Source organism: Schistocerca serialis, chromosome 1 (genome assembly GCF_023864345.2).
Source record: "Schistocerca serialis cubense isolate TAMUIC-IGC-003099 chromosome 1, iqSchSeri2.2, whole genome shotgun sequence".
NCBI lineage: Eukaryota > Metazoa > Arthropoda > Insecta > Orthoptera > Acrididae > Schistocerca > Schistocerca serialis.
Genome location: NC_064638.1, coordinates 944,419,946 through 944,432,094, shown reverse-complemented (window position 1 = coordinate 944,432,094; position 12,149 = coordinate 944,419,946). Strand labels below are relative to the sequence as shown.

The 12,149-nt window shown below is 39.9% G+C and overlaps 1 protein-coding gene across 1 annotated transcript in view; it reads left to right on the top strand.

Annotated features, from left to right (window-relative positions):
- Positions 1-12,149, top strand: part of LOC126412523 (amyloid protein-binding protein 2) — a 125,128-nt gene that overhangs the window by 32,484 nt on the left and 80,495 nt on the right. The window contains exon 6 of the mRNA XM_050082164.1: positions 11,883-12,051. Coding sequence (XP_049938121.1) covers positions 11,883-12,051 — 169 coding nt within the window. The remainder of the gene's footprint in view (positions 1-11,882; positions 12,052-12,149) is intronic.

Sequence of the window (12,149 nt, the reverse complement as noted above, 5' to 3'; positions counted from 1 at the left end):
TATTCTTTTTGAAAGTAGTGTGTAATAATTTATAATTATGGTGTTAGATTATTAGCTTTCAGTTATAGAAAGATGAATATAGGTTATTATGACCAGGATGATGATATAGAATTATTGTGACTTAAGTAAACTTTCATATCTTTTGCAAAATCTTATAGTCATTAAAAATATGAGAGAAAAAATGAAACATTCAAAGAAACTGGAAACGTAATCCAGGAGTAGTAGTTTACAGGCTTTCAGGAAAAGTTAGTATTACAGTTAAATGTTGGCTAGTCATCCTAATAAAGATTGTTGAAAATCTATGAAAATGGCTGGCATTCTAAGAAGTGGAAAGCGTCACATGGCTGGCAGCCAAAAATCTTAATAAACTGGATAAGTAATTACCTAACTTGCACTGAACGTCGATTCAGACATCCCCTGTCCGTGTATTATTCTGCCCCAGGCCCATAGTTCTTCCATTGAACATAATTCACTGACTGGCAAACCCCTAAGGCACCTTTTGGGCATGTGACAATGAAATTGAAATTACTGAAAAATATGCAGAGCTTAGCACCAGATCTCAAGGCAGTATAGTGTGTCTGAAAGTGGAACGAGTGGACAGGCAAGTGCCCACTTTCTCTACACAGCTACACCACAAGGAACTTCTACCATCTGTTTCACAAGGCTGTATTGGTCCTTTAGCAGTGTGTGCAGACACACTGATGGAATGTTCATGTTTCACTAAATGTGTTGACACTGTACAGGAAACAGAAACTAGTGACTAATATATGTAACAGAAGAACCGCATATGAGCAGAATCTATGTAAATCACTGCATGCTGTACTACAGTGTTAGATAGGAACATGATTATTCGTATGACTGAATGATAGTTGCAGTGTTCATCTGGGACAGGCCACTTCTCCTATCACGAGCCGTGCTTGCTCTTCAGTTTGACTTTAGCACTAATGAGGAGCAACAGTTGCACCCAAGTTTTAAGTTTATGTACTGCATGTGCATCTGTTTGGAAGTAAGCAGCCTTTATTTTTTGTCAGTGTTGAGCATTTTATTATGTTGCCTGTTTTTGTGTTTGCAGAGGCTAGCCATGCCATTGACTTTTATTCACATATAGTCATAAGTGACTCTGCCATATGATTAGTGAAACTTATCTGTTTGCCACTTGGAAGAATATTGGGCCTAGGAAGCCGACCATTTATGCGGTTATTTGAAGTGTTACTGTCATATATGTAGTTGATGTATCTTCAAGGCAAAGCTTCGAGATTTATTTTTCATATTTACTCTAGCTCTTTGATAGATTACAAATGTTACAGTAGTAATGACAAAAAGGAATCCTCCCAAGAAAAAAGTGTGAGGTGAGTCACTGAACATTTTCTTCCTCTTGAGCTTCCAAAATTTCTTGCTCACTCAACAAATGTGACATGTTTGCAGCTGAATTACAGCAAACTGTGAAACCTAAACAGTAAGTGCACGAAATTACATCAGTGCAGTCGTATTGGCTGAGCCATTTGTGGCAGTAGTTGAGCTGATATTTTCGCTAATGTTTTTTTCTAAATAACTCTACAAATTGACAGCAGAAGGCAGCATCAGTCAAGAGGAAAGTAGAGAGACATCTGTACATTGTTCTCATATGAAATGAGTCCAGTTTTTGAGTGATAGGTGCCTTGCATGTCAAGAAAATCACCTATACTTCAAAAGGGGATATCTAAAGTGTTAAGTAACACTCCCTACTGTGCTAGATCCTGAGGTAATAGCACAAACATTTAACTGTTTTTGTGTGTTTATTGCAATAGTTTCAGTGCTTACATAGCTGCTTGCATTTTTATTTTTATTTTTTATTTTTTTGTAAAGTTGTATATCTTGTTATTGTGTTTGATTATAGTTTCTCAATTGATCTCTTACAGTTTGGATTAGTACACTTTCTTCTTTTGTTCTAGTTCTGCGAAGTAGGAAATCAATAAGAACTTTCCTTGTTGTGTGTGGGCACAAGAGAAATTGGAACTGCCAAGAAGCAGTTACAAGCTGTGTTGATCATAGTCAGTAGTCTTCACACTGCTTCCATGCCTTCTTCTAATGTTGAAGCATGTGTAATGAAAGCTGTGGCATTTCTGATGGTCCTGGAATCCGCTGGAAATCCTTCCCATTTCTTTGTCTTCCTATGCTCATCCTTTCCATTTCTGTGTCTTCCTATGCTCGTTATGAGTAGTTCATCTTCCCTGAGGGTGAATGATGAAAAATGATGAGCTGGGACATTTATGGGTGGAAAGTGGATGTGAACTACAGAGGGCTGAGTGGAGACACCTGTGTGTGAAGTCAGGACAGCTGTTGGGAAGCTATGAAGCATTGACGACCCCAGTAAACTGTTATTAGAGCTCAGTTATAAACTGTTATTAGAGTTCAGTTATTTATTCACAATGTTAACAAGTCATCGTTCTTCTGCAGCAACATCGAATGTTGCTAATTCATCTGCGTGTTGGATTATAGCTGACATCTGTCGAGGCAGCACAGCATTTGCATACCCAGAAGGTGTCAGCGATCCTGGCGGCACAGCGGCTGTCAGTGAGCAGGGCAATGGCTACCCAGTGCAAAGTGGTTCTCGCACTGGCTGTGGAGTATACTCAGTCCCACTCTGAATTCTATGATGACTCAGCCACAATGTACCTAGTGTCAGTAGTTGTGCGATTAGTTGATCTCCTCTGTACCCCTGGTAAGTTTCAGCACCCAAGGACACTTGAGTGTTGAATGGGAACATGGACCCCAAGAGGCCCTGTTGCTGGCTTCTTCATTGAATTTTGGTATGGGCAGTACCCTGCGTCAAGGTGGTGTTGGAAGATAGTCAGTTTCTCCATCAGTAGGTGGTAGGCATCAAACAGCATTTGATGAACGTTTTAACCTTGAGTACATCTTTATCTAGTTCGTAGACTGTGCTGGGGCATCTAGGACATGGATTTACTACAGTACTGTGATCATGGAACTGAGTGCTATTATTGTGAATGCTGTTGATCCAATGATCAACTCATGATAAGAGCTGAGTTTTTGAAGGGAGCTAGCATGAGGTTACGATGTTAAGCTAAGTTCATAGTGACCGAATGTGTCGTCCTTATTCTGCTACATTCGCTTAAAAGGCTGTTAGCTGCTGTGTCAGTCCTTCAGTTATGGAATAGGTACAGTGTCTTGCAACATGCCTTATGAACTAACTAATATGCTTGTCTTTCTTCTTTTGGTTTTGCACCCTGTTTTCTGCTGAATCCTTATTCCTTACACAGCAGACAATGTTGTCGACCTGTCGCATCCCACATGCGACATACTGGCTTGCTTCCTGGTTCTGCCTCTGTCTCAGGCATGACTTGAATTTGCCTTAGGTGGTGTGACTGAATTTTAATAAATTCTTTTATAATTTCTACCCCGCACTATTCTGTCCCATAGCAGACTACTGGCTGCAAAGTGAGATGCTGCCCACAGTTGGCAGCACATGTGAGCCAGCATGTGAATGCACAGCCTGTTGTGCCTGTAGACAATTCTTCTGCAAAGTTTGGATGACCACAGAGGTTGGATATGTTGGTAATTAGAATCTCAAATTCTGTAACTTCCTGGGAGGTCAAAACTGTGTGTTGAGCCGGTCTTCAGACTGGCAAAAGTCCCAGGTTCAAGTCGTAGTCCAGCACACAGTTTTTATCTGCCAGGAAGTTTCAAAGCAGCTCACTCTCTGCTCATAGTGAAAATTTATTCAAGAGCTCCAGTGTTAGATGGATAATGAATAACAACATTTTTCGTGGAAATATGAGGCAGGTTGAAAATGGAGGCCAGTGTGCACTGAGTACCGTATTTACCCAAGTGTAAGATGACCCTGATTACAAGACGAGCCCCTTTTTTTTCAAGAGGCTACTTGAGAAAAATTTATTTTCAACACATTTTTGTTAATCAGAATTACAAATTGTTTTACTAGCATAAAGTATCTGCCTAAAAAGTTAATCTTATACCTATTGTAAATTTATGTCACTTATTGATAGCCTACATTTTGATAATACAAGGAGAAATACACAAAAAGAAATAGTTTGTATTAATTTGTGGACCATTTTTCTTTTCTACATTTTTCACTTACTAATCCTATCATCTGTGGTATCACTATTTTTAATAATAATAATAATAATAATAATAATAATCCTTGTAGCACATCTGTGAAATTTATATCTTTGTTGTCACAAATATTTGGCTGTTTCTTCAAAACATGCTGTGATTTCTGAGGTTGTGGTTATTGTGGCACCTGAGAAGACAACTGTTTTTATCCAAATACATATTGGATTTCACTTCTGTACTGACGTGAGAATGTCTCTTGCTTCCAAACATATTATCTGCCTGCTGCTCACTTATTGGGTGCTTAGAACTGGCAGCTGACACACCCCTTGTCATTCTCATCATATGCCACTGTGAGTATGGATAACATTGTAGCATGAAACATGTTAGTGCACCACTTAAACTGGCGGATTACTCCGGAAATGTTGTGGGGTTATTTAGAATGATTGTTGTATGTAGATAACTTGTAATGGCAGGATCTGTAACAGAATGTAGGAAGCCCTGCCAAGGATCGATGCCTGATGCTGGGACTGGTAGTTGACCCTTAACGTAAGGACTATATTGTGCATAAATAGTTGCAAAGACCCATCACTGTTCAATTACACTATTCACAGTAAATCACTGAAAACTATAACAGTTGTAAACTATCTGGAAGAAGCTGTCCAAAGTGACATAAAGTGGGCTGATGATATATAGCTGGTTCTAAGAAAAGTAGAGAGTATGTTGAGGTTCATTGGAGCCCTAAGAAAATGTTACTCATAAATGAAAGAAGTAGCTTTATGAAACACTCATTTGACCGATTCTAGACTATTGTCCAACTGGGACACTTACTATTAATGGAGATGATAGAGAACCAAAGAAGAGAGACATTTCATCAAGAAGAATCTATCAGGAATAACAAGTGTGGGATGATGATATCCTGCTTGAGATCTGCAAGTGGCAATCATGTTTATTTTCCTAAGATAGAGCTATCAGTCATACAAGATGCGTAGTCATCTAATAGATACTTCAGTACAAGTGTTATAGACCTCTGTAGTTTTACATGTACATTTACACTCCTGGAAATGGAAAAAAGAACACATTGACACCGGTGTGTCAGACCCACCATACTTGCTCCGGACACTGCGAGAGGGCTGTACAAGCAATGATCACACGCACGGCACAGCGGACACACCAGGAACCGCGGTGTTGGCCGTCGAATGGGGCTAGCTGCGCAGCATTTGTGCACCGCTGCCATCAGTGTCAGCCAGTTTGCCGTGGCATACGGAGCTCCATCGCAATCTTTAACACTGGTAGCATGCCGCGACAGCGTGGACGTGAACCGTATGTGCAGTTGACGGACTTTGAGCGAGGGCGTATAGTGGGCATGCGGGAGGCCGGGTGGACGTACCGCCGAATTGCTCAACACGTGGGGCGTGAGGTCTCCACAGTACATGAGGTCTCCACAGTACATCGATGTTGTCGCCAGTGGTCGGCGGAAGGTGCACGTGCCCGTCGACCTGGGACCGGACCGCAGCGACGCACGGATGCACGCCAAGACCGTAGGATCCTACGCAGTGCCGTAGGGGACCACACCGCCACTTCCCAGCAAGTTAGGGACACTGTTGCTCCTGGGGTATCGGCGAGGACCATTCGCAACCGTCTCCATGAAGCTGGGCTACGGTCCCGCACACCGTTAGGCCGTCTTCCGCTCACGCCCCAACATCGTGCAGCCCGCCTCCAGTGGTGTCGCGACAGGCATGAATGGAGGGACGAATGGAGACGTGTCGTCTTCAGCGATGAGAGTCGCTTCTGCCTTGGTGCCAATGATGGTCGTATGCGTGTTTGGCGCCGTGCAGGTGAGCGCCACAATCAGGACTGCATATGACCGAGGCACACAGGGCCAACACCCGGCATCATGGTGTGGGGAGCGATCTCCTACACTGGCCGTACACCACTGGTGATCGTCGAGGGGACACTGAATAGTGCATGGTACATCCAAACCGTCATCGAACCCATCGTTCTACCATTCCTAGACTGGCAAGGGAACTTGCTGTTCCAACAGGACAATGCACGTCCGCATGTATCCCGTGCCACCCAACATGCTCTAGAAGGTGTAAGTCAACTACCCTGGCCAGCAAGATCTCCGGATCTGTCCCCCATTGAGCATGTTTGGGACTGGATGAAGCGTCGTCTCACGCGGTCTGCACGTCCAGCACGAACGCTGGTCCAACTGAGGTGCCAGGTGGAAATTGCATGGCAAGCCGTTCCACAGGACTACATCCAGCATCTCTACGATCGTCTCCATGGGAGAATAACAGCCTGCATTGCTGCGAAAGGTGGATATACACTGTACTAGTGCCGACATTGTGCATGCTCTGTTGCCTGTGTCTATGTGCCTGTGGTTCTGTCAGTGTGATCATGTGATGTATCTGACCCCAGGAATGTGTCAATAAAGTTTCCCCTTCCTGGGACAATGAATTCACGCTCTTCTTATTTCAATTTCCAGGAGTGTATTTATTCTTCTTTCTTACTTTTGTGTATGTATCTTCAATTTCAGAGTTGCTTATGTATCTTCAATTTCAGAGTTGCAGACAAGACCCATATCACCATTTTTATGAGACTTTTCATAAAACATTAATCCTTTTTTTAGACTTTCATAAAACATTAATCCTTTTTTTCTCATGGTACTTTATTTTCTCAAACAATTGTGACAGGTCAGAAAACCTAAAGTCAATAAAGCTAGACGGGAACAGCTTGTCATTGTATCTCAGACAGACCATGAAAATTTGCACAAGACATTTTTATATTTATAATCAATTACATACCTTATTATTTATTTCACGCTGTTTGCTCCTGGTTAATGGAAGCCCAAAAATACTTTTCTGTAGAGCTATTTTCCTTAATAGTCATTTGTCATTTGTTACTATCTGTGGAATTATTTGCAATTATCATTTGTATAATTATATTGCACTTGCGAAAGACCTCGCAGGATCTACAGACAAACATTTCCATTTGCATTGTGGGATGGAATGACAAAGAAAAACTGAACAATTTTTAGCAGTACTTAATGACAGGCAGAATGTTTGAATTTCTTGAAATACGTGCTCCAATTTTTGTGAGATTGAAGATTAATTAAATCATAGTTCTTCATTAGTAAACTTTTTCAGGCAGCAAAATTCATTGAAACGTTTCACATCATCTGCAGGTACCTCTTTCTTTGACTCGGGGGATTTTTGAAGAGACATCCACATAAAACACACAAACTCCTTGCATGTGAGCAGACCACTTTTGAAAATACTCTACACATCTTTCATAGAGTGCAACTTCTGCTGCAATTAATTTTTCACATTCAGCATCTAGTCGATTTTTAGGCTTTTCTTCTAATAGATCTTTCACTTTTATGCATGTAAATTGAGTGGCCCCACAATCAGTGAGCATGTTATTAAATTGACAGTAGTATTCCAAGGACTTGAGCAAGTCAATTAGTTTCTTTCTTGAGCTCTGCTGTGGGTGAACGAAATATGCCAGCAAATGTTTGTTGTTGGTTTAGATAGAGCTCACTAATTCACTTTCAAAGAACTTTGTAATGATTTTAGGTTGGTTGCAATGCGAGAGAGCGTATAATTTCAGAGCAAATAACATATGTACAAATCTGTTTATCCTTGGAAGTAACGATAACAACATTTGTTTTGCTATGGAGTAATCTTTTTTTGTATTCAGTGTCAACAAATTCCAAAAATTCTTACATTCAGCCAAAATGGCGGACGCCATCCACCACCACATCAACGAGCGCCGCATACGCCGATACACCATAGCATCATAAACAAAATGATTTTTAAAGCGGAACAAAGTTCAATAATCCAGTCTGTTTAGTTCTGGAAATAATGGAATAATTATACTTCCGATACCTGTATTGAATGTGTCCAAAGCTTGATGAATACAATTATTTAGGATGTATCTTGGACACCTGATCCCAAACAAAAGTCCTCTCCCTAACAGTTTTTTAAGCTTCAAAAAAAAATTTTCTTTTTTTCTTTCTGAATTCCAACCCAACCCTGCAAACATTGTGCTATAATCATCTCCTGTGAATGCTATACAGGATGATTAAACTTCCCCTACCAATGATATTTAATTCAACCCACAATGCTATATCTAGCCTTCAAAACCACATCAGAAATTTTCATATTCTGTCGCTCGCTGTGTGAAAACTATTAGTCCTACAAAAAAATTGAAAAGTACCTTTTTGTAGGAAATTTAAAATAGTTTAATTTTGTACTGGAACGTGTTTTTGCTGGAGGCCATGGTGTCCTAGTTATTCAAGAAAAATGTACAAAAGTGACATTCAAATACATCTCCAGCCTCACACTCATCCCTCACCAGTCAGAATTTTTAGTATGTTGTTCGTGGCAGTCCCTCCTACCACGGTACAATAGTTTTCAACTACATGAACTGTTCCCGATTTTCAACACCTTTTTTGGTCTCTGTTGATTGACTGTTATGCAACCAGCATAGTCAGTTGTTTTGTTAGCATTATTAAAAGTCCCTGGGAGGGGAATGAAAGGGAAATGACTTTTGTAAACATTTAGCTAAAACTAATTACATTGACAATTCGATCCAACTTTAACCTTACAAGCACAGTAGTTTCGTAGTCAGAAGGACTGGAGAATACAAGTTTTATTTTTTAATTTTTGGAGTTAAAATTCGAAAAATTGTCAGGTAAAATATACACAAATGTCAATTTTACAATTTGTAAGTGCTCGACTAAGCCAGTGGTGTAATGTGGGCAGTCAGTGAATACCAAAGAAGGTCAGATGTGGGAAATAACTTGTGCAGTTGCAAATTTATGTGCTGTGGTAAGAGGGAGTGCCATGAATATCATACTAGAAATCGTGACCGGTGGGGATCGAGTGTGGGAGAGGGAGTGCCATGAATAACGTACTAGAAATCGTGACCGGTGGAGACCGAGTGTGGGTGTGGGGGTGCATTTCATGAATAAATCGAAAAGTACGCCCTCTAGTGAAAATATATCTCAGTACAAAATTTAATTACGTTTAATTTCCTACAAAGAGATCCTGTTGGTTTTTTTCTGCAGGACTACTAGTTTGTGCATAGTGAGTGGAAGAATATGAAAATCTCGTGTATGGTTTTTTAAGGCTAGGTGTAACATTGTGGGTTGCATGAAACAGTATTGGTCGGGGCAACTGTACGTCTATCAAGGAATGTCTTACTCTGATGAGCACTCTTTAAAAACAAAGTGATAGTGTCTGCAGCCTCATTAGATTGTTGATCTAATTCAGTTAATTTCGATTGCAGACCACCAATATTCCAGTCGAATTTCTGAATAACGACTAAGAATATTTTCACTGATCCATGGTTACTGCTGTCAGTAGAAATTCCAGAGTAAGCTGTGTCATTATCTTTGAAGCTCTTCTTAACACCCAACAGAATGAGAACCAGGCATTAAATTTATTATTGCTTCTATTTTCATTCTTGCATTCAAAAACCGTTTTGCCTCGCTGCAACTTGGAAATAAGTATTTTATCAGACTAGTCCAACACTTTACAGCTGTTATGATGTGTGACACACTTAGTCTTTGTTGCCGGCCACGGTGGCCGAGTGGTTCTAGGTGCTTCAGTCCGGAGCCACGCGGCTGCTGCGGTCACAGGTTGGAATCCTGCCTTGGGCATGGATGTGTGTGATGTCCATAGGTTAGTTAGGTTTAAGTAGTTCTAAGTCTAGGACTGATGACCTCAGATGTTAAGTCCCATGGTGCTTAGAGCCATTTGAACCATTTTTTTTAGTCTTTGTTAATGCTTTATTTCACGAGAACGTGAGTTAATTTTGAGATTGTGCTTCTCCTGATTGCCCTTTCATGCTTTTACAGGCTCTAGGTGTATTTGTAAATCTTGCCCTGTGTTACTTCCTGCAGACATATGTACAGGATTTATGAGCCACACACTCGCATTCAAATTCAGTCCTCCTATTTCTAAAACAATGATATTTTTTGTGCTGTTGTATAGGCTACCTGCATTTCCTTTTAGGCACATTTATTATTAATTTAATAGCTTATGAAACACCAGTTTGCTCTTCAATCAATCAAATAGTAACTGGAAACATTTGTGCCAAACGTCATGAATCCTTATCTCAGTGCGTGCAGGGAGAGTGGAGAAAACAGTGTGGATCATTGCTGGGAGAGGAATTGTGCGGGGTAAAGAATTTCTACCATCTTGCTCAGTACTGATAACTATCTTCTTCTGTGCCACAAATTACACACTATAGTAAGAACATTTTGTGAAAGCACAGTGTAGAAACCTTTATGTTCACATTTGATACTTATTTGTAGTAATGAATGTGAAGTTAAATTAAGATTGTTTTAGCACTGTTAGAGTACTTACGTTGGCAGTGTCTGGCTACAGCATGAAGTTTGCAGACATGTAATAATGACCATAACACTGCAAGCAGTTCCATAACGTTGTGTGCAGGCTTAAACAATTGCTTATTGTATTGTTCAGTTTTGCCAATGTTGGGTGCTGTGCTGAAAACTTGCTGCATAATTTATCTCTGAACTAATACGTATCAAAGTTCTGGACATTCTAACAAATTTTAGAATTCCACCCAGACACAAATTTTGGGGCTGAAAAGAGGGTGTGTCCGGAAAATTCCAGACTTATGGTAGTACTATTAAAACTATGTCTTTCCAGTATTTTATTAGTATTTTCAGTGTTGTTACATGTAGAAGGTGCAGCTATTTTTTTTCCATGAGAAATAAAACTCACAATAACAGTTTTACAGTTTGACCTGGTTTCCTTTCTACTGAAATGGTGCTAGAGATTATAATCAGAGACTGTTTTATCTTCTGGTCAGTCCTGTACTAACTGGATCATTTTAATAACAGGCAACTCACTTCAGTACATTTATGTGGGATTAATTTTAATTGGTTCAAGAATTATAAAAGAAGGTTGTATACATGGAAGAAGCCTGGAGATACTGGCAGGTTTCAGATTGATTATATAATGGTAAGACAGAGATTTAGGAACCATATTTTAAATTGTAAGACATTTCCAGGGGCAGATGTGGACTCTGACCACAATCTATTGGTTATGAACTGTAGATTAAAACTGAAGAAACTGCAAAAAGTTGGGAATTTAAGGAGATGGGACCTGGATAAACTGACTAAACCAGAGGGTGTACAGAGTTTCAGGGAGAGCATAAGGGAACAATTGATAGGCATGGGGAAAGAAATACAGTAGAAGAAGAATGGGTAGCTTTGAGAGATGAAGTAGTGAAGCCAGCAGAGGATCAAGTAGGCAAAAAGACAAGGATTAGTAGAAATCCTTGGGTAACTGAAGAAATATTGAATTTAATTGATAAAAGGAGGAAATATAAAAATGCAGTAAATGAAGCAGGCAAAAAGGAATACAAACGTCTCAAAAATGAGATCAACAGGAAGTGCAAAATGGCTAAGCAGGGATGGCTAAAGGACAAATGTAAGGATGTAGAGGCTTATCTCACTAGGGGTGAGATAGATACTGCCTACAGGAAAATTAAAGAGGCCTTTGGAGAAAAGAGAACCACTTGTATGAATATCAAGAGCTCAGATGGAAACCCAGTTCTAAGCAAAGAAGGGAAAGCAGAAGGGTGGAAGGAGTATATAGAGGGTCTATACAAGTGCGAGGATAGAGTAACATGGAGCGCTGCATCAAACCAGTCTCAGGACTGAAGACCACGACAACAACAATTTTAATTGTTTGTTATTATTAAGTTAGTATATTGTTGCAAATAATGAAGTTGTGTATGCATAAGCCGCTGAGTAATATTCCGTTGTCTTTCAGATTACTTCATACGCAAGCGGCTTTTTACAATTTTGATGGCGCAGAGCAGACGTTTCAACTTGCTTACAGTTTAGTCCAAGAGCTAAGAAAGACAGATAACACCACAAATCTTGCAGGATTATTTACGGAGTTTTCTGTCTTGTATTTCTCAAGAAGTGAATATGCCGAGGTAATGATGGAATAACTAAGTAAATGTAGTATTTTAAATTTTACACTCACCTTGCAAGTTGTCATTTCATTTTTTTACCTTTATGCATTTATTCAAAT